At 32.9% G+C, this 13893-nt stretch overlaps 1 protein-coding gene and 1 pseudogene across 3 annotated transcripts in view; both read right to left on the reverse strand.

Moving 5' to 3' along the window:
* Positions 1-13893, reverse strand: part of Snx13 (sorting nexin 13) — a 128859-nt gene that overhangs the window by 40380 nt on the left and 74586 nt on the right. For all 3 annotated transcript variants that reach the window (XR_012445227.1, XM_074065087.1, XM_074065088.1), the window contains exons 10-13: positions 11408-11546; positions 10957-11045; positions 6477-6576; positions 4546-4739 (exon numbers count right to left, since the gene is read on the reverse strand). Coding sequence is in view for 2 of the 3 variants with exons in the window: in XM_074065087.1 (XP_073921188.1) it covers positions 4546-4739; positions 6477-6576; positions 10957-11045; positions 11408-11546 (522 nt within the window). In the remaining variant the exon portion in view is untranslated. The remainder of the gene's footprint in view (positions 1-4545; positions 4740-6476; positions 6577-10956; positions 11046-11407; positions 11547-13893) is intronic.
* Positions 6584-10950, reverse strand: LOC141420697 (large ribosomal subunit protein uL18-like; annotated as a pseudogene).

Below are 13893 nucleotides of genomic sequence, written 5' to 3' on the forward strand. Positions count from 1 at the left end.
TCCCATGATGCTGTAGGGTATTTTTATTCTTTGTTTCCTTTTCAAAATACCTCTTGAATGGCCAGTAGAATACACTTTTTTGTGTTTTGTTATAGTTGAATATAGCAAAATATAAATTTTACTTTAACTCTGCTCTTTTCAAACCACAATTCACACTTATTTTTGTGCCAATCCTATGCAATGGCATCAAGTTAAATATATTTTCAACAAAATCATTTGAACATGAAATAACTGAGATTTTGTTTACTTCAAACTGTTAAGTTTTTGGTAAGAAAGAACTAGCTTACTGTTCTCAAAAAAATGTCCAACTTTGTATCTATTGCTTATTTGTCCATCAGGTCCTTAGTATCTATAAATTCATTATAGCATCTATCCAGGTCTAAAATATCATTTTTAAATAAATACTTTGAAGTATAATGATGTCACCATATGATGAATATCTCTTTCTCAGGGAAAAGAACTTTAAAATATGTAGATAATTTAAAATACGTGAAATTCAAGTTGGATTCCAAATAAATTAATTTTATTAAAGAAATTATGAAAATCTTTTTAAGTTTCTGGTGACATCGGTTTTTTTTGTTTGTTTGTTTTTACTCTCAGTCTTACATGAGTTTTTGGCATAGTCTCACATAACATCAAACAACTTAGGTCACTTAGTTCATTCTTTTGTAGGCTCCTTTTGGCCTCTTCAAAGATCACCCTCTAGATTTAGAGAAACAGTAAACAAACATCTGTTTACTGTAATCCTTCTCTCCGTTCTCAAAAGATTTTCAAATTAGAGAGGGGCATTATAAGTTCACTACAGGCCAACATTTACTATCTTTTCTATAGCTGGCAAGATTGACAGCTACATTATAGACATGTAACTAACCAAAAACTTTCACTGTGATAACTTCAGTATTACAAGAAATCATCTCATCTTTCAGCAGTGTTGGGTAGAGGAAATACATGGTATTTAATAGGTAAGATTAAGATCTTTTCATTTACTTTGATAAGAAATTTATAGACTGAATGTAACTTGTCAAAATTTATGTTCACATTCATACCAAATATGTAGATGAATGGACAAAGGTTGATTTAAGTTTTCTTTAGTTTTCTAAAATCTTACACATCAAGAAGAGATCTAAAACTCCATTTTTCCAGTCAAAGTAGATAGGAGCTATGGGAACATTTCTGTTGACCTGATTTGATGAACCACTTGATATACTATAGAAAACATGACTACGTTGGTAAGATCTGACAAAAGCATCTCTAAACTTCATCAGATTTTCTTTTCTTATTTGGTCATTTTAGTCAGGAATTTAACCTTACTCAATTTCAGACAGCAACCAAGGGAACAAAACACCATGCCAAGGCTAATGTATTCATTTGTGTGGTATGCCGCAGCATATTTTCAACTCATCATTGGTGTTTTTTAGGAGATGAAAAAAAAATTTATTGCCTTAGAAGTTTCTGTATATGCTTTCATATCTCCTTTTTCAACATGACCAATTCCAAAATGTTTTTGCAAATTATGTAGTATGCTCTATTTTGGTTATACACTCTTCCTAATCCAATTTCCTATGTTCTTTCATCTTCATTAAAATAACACAGACATTTAGCATTTTTTGGCAATGTCTAGATCATGCTGGCATTGGTACTGCAATCATTCTTATTTTCAATAAATTCTTAAATATGGCCAGTATACTCACAATGTTGAAAACTACTCCTGTTGCAATACAAAGTACAATATTGGTAAAGTGAAAGAAAAACCAACACTTTTGGTTAAAACAAATTTAAATTGTATCACTGAGAGGCATAGCAAATTATAGTTGCAAACATCAGTAATCAAGGGAAAACTGCAATGACTAGAGTGTGGATAATCCATACTATCACCATTAGATCCTAAAAAGATGTTGCTTTCAGCCCTTATTTAGGGGGCCCTAGTATGGGTTTTGTATTTTTCTTAACCTTCTTAACCTATTGCCTCAAACTGGGACATTTATCACAACAAACTCTTCAATATCCATGCAATAAAATATTTCAGTGCAAACTAACTACTATTGCATGCATGAACAAACATGTATAGATTTCAATGCAATGGTGAGAGGGGAAAAAAGCAATGCATTGCAATATACTGGTTATGACAGCATATATTTATGACAAGAACATATGAGAAAGCAAATGAAAGCAGGAAACTGGCTTCATCAGGAAGTAAGAAAGGTGAGCAGGACAGGTAAGAACAAGTGAAGAATATACAGGGAGCTTCAAAAGTACAATAAATGTTTCAATTCCTGTGCTGGATAATGTACATAGATGTTTGATATATAATTATTCTTAAAACTAGTTTTTAAGGTATGACAAGGCAAAAAATTTAGCACATGAATTAATGAGCAGTTTCCAAATAAAATTCATACTTAAAAATTTTTTAAATGTGCTAGTAAGAATTAAAAGGTATTATAACATAGCCATTGAAAAATCTACGGAGAGAATGACTTTGAATCTGAAGTACTTTTCTGTCTGTATTAATGAGATACTAGTCTGTAGTTTTCTAAGTGACACCACTGGCTTAGGCATCAGAATCATATGACCCCATAAAATAAGATGAAAAGTGTTTCTCCACTATTTTCTGAAGACTGTGAGAAACATTAATATTATTTCTTCTTGAAATGTTTGACAGAATTTATCAGAAAAATTATGTGTGCCTTGGCTTCTTTTCATGACATGATTTTTAGTTATTAATTCAATTGCTTTATTATATTAGATTTTCTATTTCTTCTTGAGTCAGGAATTTGTATTGTCCTAGAATTTGTTCACTTCATCTGAGTAGTCTAATTGTTGTCATGAAGTTGCTCATAATATCTGCTTATATTCTTTTTCATTTCTATAGGGTCATGGCTTTCACTAATGATTTTGGTATTCTGTGTCTTCTACCACTTTCTCACAGTCACTCTAGCTAAAGGTTTATTAGTATTACTGATGGTTTCAAATAACCAACTTTCAGTTTTATTGATTTCACTACTGTTTTTTCTATTTTCTATTACATTAATTTCTACTACAATCTTTATTGTTTCCTTCCTTCTGTTTGCTGGGAAAATGTGGATTGATTTTAAATCTTTCTTGTTTTATTCTTTTTATTATTTTCAACTGGCCCATAAAATTGTGCATATTTATGAAGTTTCATGTGATATTTTAACACATTTATACACTGTTTAACGCTCAATCCAGGTCAATCATATCCATCATCTCAAACATATACTAATTCCTTGTAGTACAAACATGCAAAAACCCTTTCTAGGTTTCTTTAAATATACATATCATTATCTATAGTCACCCTACTGTACAACAGAACACCAGATTTGTCTTACCTAACTATAACTTAGAGCTTTCTTTTAATTAGACATTTTAAGCTACAAATTTCCAGAGCACTGCTTTAGCTATAATCCATAAATTTTCATATATTTTAATTTTTCAACAGAAAATGCTTTCTAGTTTTTAAACCATCACATTGTACACAATGCATACACACAATTTTAGTTGTAAATTTAAAATCTAAATATGAAAAAAGTTCTAGTTTTCCTGTGATTTCTTACTGACCCAGACTAGTTAGAAATGTTAACTTCAAATATTTATAGAAATTCCAGACTTCCTTCTGTTGATTTCTAATTTGATTTCATTCTGATAAAAGGACATATTTTGTATGATTTCAATAATACTAAATTAATATTTGTTTAATGCTTGAGCATATGTTTTATCCTGGAGTTCCGTGTACTCTTGAAAATACTGTGTATTTTGAGGTAAGGTGAAATAGTCTTTATAATGTTCTTCAAGATTTATTTCTTACTGATGATTTTCTCTATGTAACTACTTTATGAATTATTGAGAACAAGGTATTAAGAATCCAACTGTTACTGTTGAAGTGCCTCTTTCTCCAGTCAATTCTGTAAATTTTTGTTTCATGTATTTGAGAGCTTTATTGTTAGGTGCATAAATGTTTACAACTATTTTATCACCCTGATCAATTGACACTTTTGTAATTATAGAATGTCTCTCTTGTTTAATAACTATTTTTGTCTTAAATTCTATTTTGTCTGATTATTAGTATAGCCATTCTAGCTCTTTCATTTACTGTTGTATGTTTTATCTTTTTTTCATTCTTTTACTTTCAATCTATACTGACTTTTGGGGTTTTTTGGTAACACTAGGGTTTGAACCCAGGGCTTCACACTTGCTAGGCAGGACTCTACTGCTTGAGCCACTCTACAGCCCTCTATTCTGTCTCTGAATCTGAAATATATATGACCATCACTGACTTTGGTCATTTAGTATTTGCATGACCTAGATCACATTAATTTTATTTTCTAAACATCAGATACTCACACAAACGATGAGGATAAAATACACAGGAAGGTTGTTCTTAAGATTAAATTAAATAATTTCTGAGGTAATCATGCCTGGTGTAAGTAATGCAAGTATACTGTACATATTTGTAAGTACTGTGCAAATTATTATTAATGACAATAATGCCAAAGGGAAAAAAAAAACAGTAACCAAAACATAGCTCACCTTTTCGGATAAATACTGCTCATAAATTCCAACAGCAGCTGCTCTTAAAAGACCTTTGGTTTGGTTGGTTTGGTGTTTTCCATCTCTCTGATGACTCGATAAAACTTCCAGCTGCTGCTGGGCTGTAACCCGGTATCCTTCCACTGTCATCCAGAAGAAAAGATGTGCTTGGCCTCCAGTTTGCTGCATGTAATCTATGGAAACAAAACCCACAAAAAGATAGCTACTAATGTCACACAATTTTGGGTTCATGTTTCTACATGACAAATAAGTAAGAATTAAACCTTCAAAAATAACATTTTTAGCAAATCCTTAAGGTAAAATACAACCTGTAAGTTGGTTATGCTATATACCAGCGATGTAGGAAACATAGGAGGAAATATTTATTTGTTAGTTTGTTTCTGAGACAGGGTTTCACTATGTAGTTCAACCTGACCAGGAATTTGAGATCCTCCTGCCTCAGTTTCCGAAGTGCTATCATGCCCAGCTTAAAAGTTTCAAATCTTATATTTGATGATAAACTCTCCAGTGAACAAAGTTGCTACATAAGACTTCATCAGCATTAAACTACTTCACCAACATTAAACATTTGTTCTGAACAAAGATTACTGGTAATAATATGATGTTCCATAGATATATTACAAGATTAGCAATTTAGCGAGTCACATATTTATACTTTTTTTTTATATAGAGTATCCTGCTTTTTGCATAAGGCATGCCTCGGACCCTGACCCTCCTTTCTATACCTCCAGCAGACCTGAGATTACGGTGTGTACCACTTGGCTTGTTTACTGAGATGGGGTCTAGCTTTTTGTCCTGCTGGCCTCAAACAGAGATCTTCCAGATGAACACCTCTCACGTAGGGAGCAGTACAGACGTGGGCCACCATGCCCAGCCCACATATTAGTACTTTATATCACACAAATGAAGACTCAGGAATTTTTACTGAAAATACCCCTAGATAAAATTTATCTTAAAGTAATATAAATAAAATATATATGTATACATTTAAATGGTATAAAAACAAAGCCTCTCATCTACACATGAATAAAAATTACTTAAGCAGGTTATATACATTGTGTGTTGCCAACATAGTACTTTCTAGAATTGCCTAGTATTTATTTTAAAGGTAGCTTAGTTCATCAGTTATGATAAACATTTATTTCATTCAAAACAAAATATATCTCTATCTTCATGGTTTCTAAAGAAAGAGTTCAGAAAATAAAAATAAATGGTGGGGTCAAATATGATATACAAAATATTAATGGTTCAAAATTTAGTACTACTTAAAATTTTTTAACTGTCAAAAAAATATTAGAATTAAGAAGCACCAGGAATCTATCTCCCTACCTACATGATGTTTGCACTGGCACAACCTATCTGATGTAACTAATTTGTAACTCTAAAGTCTCCTGAAAAACTGCATCATTCAGGAAAAGCTTTGGCAGGTAAAGGCCTGTAAAGTTAAAACTTCAGTAACTTCACTTGAAAGCAGAAATCTCAGAGTTACTTACACGCTTATATTCACAGCAACATTACTCACAGTAGCTAAAACATGAAAGCAACCCATGAGTCCCCTAATAAGCAAAATGTGTGTGTGTGTGTGTGTGAGAGAGAGAGAGAGAGAGAGAGAGAGAAATGAGAATAAATTATCAGCCTTAAAAAGGAAGAAAAGTGACACATGCTACAACATGGATGAATCTTAAAGACAATTACACTAAGTGAAAGAAGCCAATCACTTTTAATGAGTATGGAATTTCACTTTTACAAGATACAGAACATTAGATAGAGATGGATGGTAGTTGTACATTAATAGTATATTTAATATTGAACTGTACACTTAAAAGGAGTAAGTTTCAAAGTCTTGTGTATTTTACCACAGTAAAAAAAGTATTCTAGTGGCTGTACTGTTTAAATAAAATTTTACTTACCCATAAAAAACTGTAGTGCAACATTGTCTACAAGAATGCTGTCCAGGGAGACTGTGCAAAGTTTCCCAAAGTTTGCTGCCAATTTCACAGTATTTATTTCCTACAGGCAAAAGTGAAACTAGGTTAGTATTTTATTCTATCACTAATTAGAATGAGGAACTTCACATAAACATGAGGAAAAAAATCCCACGCTAAATTAAAATAGAACAAAATTAAGTTTTCCCTTTTCAATCATGTTGTTGCCCAATAAAATACTCTGGCTAGTGAATTTAAATTCCCACTTATTTTAAGAGGAACTTGACTAATATTTATTAAAAATATGATAAACACTAATTCTTCCAAAATAAAATAAATCTAAGTCATTGTATTTTCAAGTATTCTCTGTCTCTACATACTACAAATGAAAATGGGCATTCCAGGGGAAGAGGATGTCAGAAATGCTTAATATATCCAAGAATAAATAAATCCCAACACTTTTAAATTTACTAAAGTCTATCTACTAGGAAAATAGAAAACACTCCCAACGAGATTACTCCTCCTAAGGAAGCAAAACTTCTATAATTGCAAAAGAAATTGTGTTTCTTTTCATACAATATGAACAGTGAGCTATAAACTCTTTTCAAAGATACAGAGTAAGGCAACTATCTACATAAAGAACAAAGGAAAAAAAACTTCAAAAATGAAAAAGGTGGATCCAAAATTTAAAGAACATTTTGTGTCTGGCACTATGCTGGTTAGATGTCACACACTACTTCATTTAACCTGCACAGTAATCCTTTCAGATCTGTCTCCCCAACCATTTAACTGAGGAAAACAAACATGAGAAACATTGCCTATAATCACAGGGCTGACAAGTTATCAGTCTGGGTTTTCAAATTCTGCCTTTCCACTAAAATCCATGATGTTTCTGTGAGCTATTTTCACTAGTTCCTAAGATTTCTACATGAGTAACAAAGATATAAAACTGGAAATTTGTGGGAATTCTGAACTGACTTTCAAAAAGCAAATGCTGTATAACCTGAACTAGTAAAAAGATAAAAGTTTGATATTCAAATGGAATTGACAGGCTTCCAAACAAAATATCTAATTTTTTTTTAATTTAGTATTAAAAAGTATCTGGGCAAATATACCTTAAATAGTAATGCTAAAAGATCACTAACATTAAGATCTAGATCAGATACATAGTTAAAGAAAAAGGCACAGCTGGTGGTGGCTCAAGTGATAGAGTACCTGCCTAGCAAGCATGAAGTCCTGACTTCAAACTTCAGTACCACCCAAAAAACAAACAAACAAACAAACAAACAAACAAAAAATGGGGGGGGCAATAAAACCATATAAACCATATCACACTTCTAATTTGCACAGGTACTGCAACACACACGTTTGTGATAATGAGGACCTGTGGTGAGTATCAAACTTTTATCTTTTTACTGGTAATTTTTCAGTAAATTATAATTTATCTAGCCAACCTAACAAGACTTTTAAAAATAATTCTTCCATTCCTCAAGAAATTTAGCTATAGTCCAAAAGTGTAAAACTGATGAGTCACAAATTTTCAATGAAAATCTGAGGCGACTATGCTAAAAACTAAAGTTTCTTTTTTAAAAAAAATGTTTTTTCTGCTTTAAACCCCCAAATCTCTGCTTTCCTTTATGGTAAGCTCATCTACAGTCTATCTATTGTCATTGTTTCTAATTTACTTCTTCCTATTCTCTCCTAGATCCACTCCAATCAGGCTTCTTCTCCAGTCCTCTACCGCAACTGCTGTTATCAGATTACCATTATGATGGCAAATCCAAATGGTCAATTCTCAATCTTCACCTTAATGCTGAACTTTGACATATCTGAAACTTTTCCTCTTTAAATATTTACTACATGTGGTTTTTTGGTTTCACATTCCCAGGGTTTCCTTCAATCTTATAGCCATTTACTCTTCAATTGTTTGTCTGGATCCTTCACTTCATTTTAAACACTATATACTGAAGTGATTTAGTACTAAGTTACTGGAATGTTCTTTCTTACGTATCTTTCAGATAACCTCATCCAGTCTCTTAACATTAAATAAACATTTGATAATTCAGTGAATTCACAAAGTTTACCTCAATCACTAAACTTTCCCATGAACTCAAGATTACCAATTAGCATCTATACTTGAATGTTAAAGAGTGATGGCAAATTGAAATATCCCAAACTTGATTCTCTCTTTTAAACCTCCTCCCTCAGTTTTACATTTCACTAAATACCCTTACAATTAATGCAGTTGCCTAGGACAGAAAACCTTGGAATCAGCCCCCTGGAGTTCTTTTTTCTAATCCTGTCCACTAGCAAATCACATGATGATTTTATTCAGTCTCTACTTACTTCTCACAACCTCCACAGACAGATCTCTTACCTGACCTAACTCAGAAGTTTTATAAACAGTCTCTCAGTTTTCATCCTCACCCTTACCATCCTACCAGTGGATTCTTCACAAGTCAAAGTAACTACTTTAAATTGTAAGCCAGATCACATCACTTACTATGGCAAACCTCCAGTTGATTCCATCACAATTGGAATAAAATTAAAATCGTGGCATGGCCAGTAAAACCATATATGATCTAACTCCCAGGTTCTTATATAACTTTATTCCCTGCACATTCCTCGCTTACTCACCAAGCCATGTGACTCTCTTTAACTCAGCAAGGATGTTCTGATGTCAGGGCCCTTACATTTGTTTTCACTACTGCCCGAAAGATTCTTCAAAAACAAAAAAACAAAAATCCCACAGTACTCTCTCCTGTTATTTACAAGCCTCTATGCTAAAATGTCTCCAACGCTCTCAGCACCTAAAACACTCTTAGACATTTTCTATATTCTACACTTAGCTATAATTTTGTATAGCATGTATCACCAACTGATAAGATATATTAATTATCATTTACTTTCTGACTTATAAACTAAAAGATAAGCTCCATGAAGAAAGTTCATTTGGTTCAATTGGTGCCCAATTTGCAAAATTCAACAAATCTTGAGTTCTGAATAAATAGAAAGTAAATGAATAAATAAATCAAGGAATATTTTAGCATTTTTCAAGTAGATTTTTGGGGGTCTGGGGGTTTGGTCAATAATTTCACTGTCTTTATCTAAAAAAATCTTTGCAAAAACTATTGTTTGGCTTAGCTCTTAGCAGCTTACTCATGAGCTCTGGAGGAAACCTGTCTTCTTTTTAGCACTCAATCTATTTTCTGGGCAATGAACATTTTGAAGCAGTTCTACCTCTTCTTTTTGACTTCTCCCCCAGGCTGCTTCTCATAGATGGGTTCTTTTGAAAAGCAGCATGAGCATTTCCTTCACGTCTATAATTATATAGTTCTTTATGTACTGAGAGAATTGTTTCTGGTAAGCATGTTTTCCCTAAGTAACAATACAATTTGCAATGTTCTAACCCATGATGTGCTTCTGATGTACTTCTCTGTTAAACACCTTGCATTCAGAATCATAATCAGGGAATTGTTTGGTAATATGAGGGATAGGCAATCCTCCATTCACAGCTTCTTTCAGAGTCCCACAAACTCACTCTCTCTCTCTATAAATATATATACAAAATTTAGTCTAGGCAGGCACTCTACCACATGAGCCACTCAGCCAGCCTTTTCTTGTGTCAGGTATTTTAAAAGTAGGGTCTTATGAACCATTTTCCTAGGCTGATGTCAAACAGCAATCCTCCTGATGTCTGCCTCTTACCCAGCCAAGGCCCCACAAACTTTATTGCCAGTAGTAGTTCTGGTAAGACCTGAATTTAAATAGCAGGTGAAGCAGAGGTTGACCATCAATGTTTTTCTACACTGTATTCATTTCGTCACCTAGATTTGGCCTTGATAGATTTTTGTCCATGCCATACCTATTAAAAAGCCTGTGGGCTAGCTGTAGTAATACAATACGCTCCACAGCATAATTTTTTAGGCCGATTTTCACACCGTATTTTGGTAATTTGTGTGCATATGCTATGCAGACTATCACATCACCTTCTGTAGAGGCATAAGCAAACTAATGAATAAAATCTCTGTTAGTTACAACAATATCATCCTGTATTTGAGCATGTTGTACTTATTTTGTCCTACATCACCAAGTGTTTCCAAGCATTATTATCTTATCTTCTAAATTTCACTTGGTATCTATTAAATTAGGCGTCGTTCCCAACAACTTTAACAAATCCCATCCTGTGAAACTGAGACCTACACCCACAGTTCAGAAGAGGACTGAAGGCCCAGCAGCATTCATTATTTGGAGGAGGTAGGGGAGAATTTAAAAAGTTTTAATCTCTTTGACTTGCTCCAATAAATATTTATCATACTACACTGTATAAGAGAAAACTTGCAAAAAAGTCTGTTGTAGAGTATTATACTGGTTAATATCCCCTTTTTTTGGTCACATACTAGGTATTTTAAGCTCTATGAAGTATTTATAACCAAACGTTAATTCAAAAGTACTTCATACTTACTTTGCCTGACTGCAACCGTTGTATTCTTGAGTCACATACTTTCTTTACAAATAATAAGCTATTTATTTGATTTTTGATAGTGTTGATATCTAAAAACAAATAAACTGATTATGGTTTTTGTGAAATACTTTAAACTTGCATTTACCACAATTTAACAAAACAACCAATTAATACATAATTTTTATGCAGTAAAAGAAACAATCTGAAATTGTACAGTGAAGTTATTTAATTAAATTAAAGCAGGCCTATAATTTGTACTTTAGCAATAACTGCAATAGTCACAGTCACACATTTGGAAAATAATAACTTAAAGTACATATTAAAATAGTAAGAAAAATTTAATTAAGGTAAAAACAGCTAATAGCATAAAATGGCATTTAGGTAAATTGAGGTTTCATTTAAAGGTAAATAAACTTAAAAAAAAATTCTTTTACTTACATAAAACACTTACCATCACCAGCTGTATCTAAAGATCTAAGATACTGTAATTCTTCTGCTGCCTTATCTCTGACTGCTTCTAACTCTCCAATATTGTCACTCAATTTAATAATGTTCATAAATGCCTCATAGTTGCAATTAGAATCACGGATCTGAAAATAAAATTTAAAAAACTGGTGGTGGTGGTGAACTGCTTATTAAGGGAAGAACTGAATCATGAATGCCTAACAAGGGGCAGGCACATAGGCAAGTGCTTATAATAAAAACAAAACAAAACAAAAAAAAAAACCCTTGTATTCATGACACTTACATTTTAATGGATCCAACACCATAAACAAAACACAATAAGTAAAATATATAACATGATAGAAAGTATAGAAGCATGTTCAGGATGATTGATGATAGCATGAAGCCATCATGGCTGGAAATAAACCAAGAAGGGGGCTGAAGAGTAGAAAATGAGGTCAGCAGTAATGGAGTAAAAATCTTGTAGTGAAGCAAGGATTTAGGCTTTTACTATGAAAGATATCAAAACTTACTAGAAAGTTTAAACAGAAGAGTTACATGCCATGGCTGAAACATAATGGAATGTACTATACTGCTATATTCAAATAGAATGGAGGCAGAGTAAAGGGCAGCAAAAAAGATCAGGTAATACTGTAGGTGAAAGACAACAGTGCCTAAGAAAAGAGTAGTGGCAGCAAGGGCACAGTAAGAAGTGTATTATTAAGTGTTTTTCATCAAGTATTGTGTGGTAAGAAATGCTGTCTACAAAAGAACTGACTGACAAATTAGATACTGGCATGAAATAAAGAAAACTAATATGCTAAGACTTATGACCTAAACAACAGAACGATAAAGTTACCACCAAACAAGACAGAGAAAACATCAATTAGATTAGAGAGTTTGAGGAGGAAGGCAGAGTTTCAGGAACTCAATTGTGGCCATTAAACACCCAAAAGGACATTAAATATGCTTTTGGACACAAGAACAAGTCAGGGAGGAAGACTAGGAAGAAATATGCATTTCCAAGTCAATGACATATAGATGGCACGTAAAACTGTTGAAACGGGATGAAAATCATCAAGAGAATAAGTATACACCAAAAAGAGAAGAGATCCTAGGACAGACCTAGCACATGGGGGGAGGAGGGAGAAGACAGAAAGGCCAAAAGGAGCATCATAATAAGCCAATTACAGATGCTTTTTAATAAGTAAAATGATATGCTGTGTGAAAAGATTCATATACATCAAGAAAAAAAGGGAATCTAAGAACTGACCTCTTAATTTAGCAATGAGGATCATCAGCCTTGACACTGAGGACTTTATTGGAGGAGTTCAAAAAGAGAGAGAGAAAATGTAGACACTCAATAAAAGCAACACTCTAATACAGTTTTGCTGTAAAAAGAAGGAAAGAAGAGTACTGACCAGAGCAGAAAGTAGAAAAAGGTTTTTTGTTTTGTTTTTTGGTTTTGTGTGTTATTTTTTTAAGATGGGAGATATTAATATGACATATGTATGGTAATGAGAATGAAAATATGATCATACAGGAGGGAATGTGGGAAATTTGACAAAGCAATAAACTAGAATTGTCCAGAAAAGGTGGAGAACAGCACATAAGTAAAAGAGTTACCTAGGCTAGACACATAAACACTGTCTTCACAGAGAAACTGTAGAATACATGCACATTCAAGTAATAAACAAACTGATATTAAGACATTATGAAAGTTCTCTTTCCATTACTTTAATTTTACAGTAAGGTAGTAAGCAAGTTAGTAACCTAAGAATGACAGTATGAAGAGATGTATTAGATGAAAGTGGCTCTTTTGGGCAATTCAGAAAGAGAGGAAAAATACAATGACTGCAAGGAGAGAATAAGGGCACACTAGAGATCAGTGCTCATGTATTTAAAATTAGATCAATGTAGATTTGTTTTCTACACCCAAATTCAGCTGTTTAAGAAGAAGAATGGAGTAGGGAATTGTTAGATTTTTAAAAAGGCTATAGCATGACCTTGTAAATGACTAATCATGATTATCAATAAAATTTAAACCAGTCAAAGCAGGGGTTACTGTGAAAAGGTAGCACACTTATGATGCTGTTCAGTCTCAATAAACAGTCAAAGAACTAGGGATTGTAAAAGTGCAAAACTTTAAAGAAAGAAACATTACATATAGGGATCGATGATACATTGGAAGATGACATTTCACTAGAAAAAAACAGGGGAAAGAAGGCATACTATTTTTTTTCAATCAACATTTTTTAAAAGTACCAAAAAATTTTAAAAGTAATAAAACTGTCAGAGGATCCAAAATAGCGACTAGGGTGCAGAAGCAGACAGCGTAAGTTCCATGACACCAAAACCTTGCTGAGATGCTGGAGCCACACTTGGTAGAAATAAAGCACCAACAAGAATAGGAAAAAAAATAAGCCTAAATTCCTAACATATTATCTATACAAGAATTAATGTGAAGCAAAACAGAAAAAATGTAAAACTTCT

This window comes from Castor canadensis, chromosome 2 (genome assembly GCF_047511655.1).
Source record: "Castor canadensis chromosome 2, mCasCan1.hap1v2, whole genome shotgun sequence".
Lineage (NCBI taxonomy): Eukaryota > Metazoa > Chordata > Mammalia > Rodentia > Castoridae > Castor > Castor canadensis.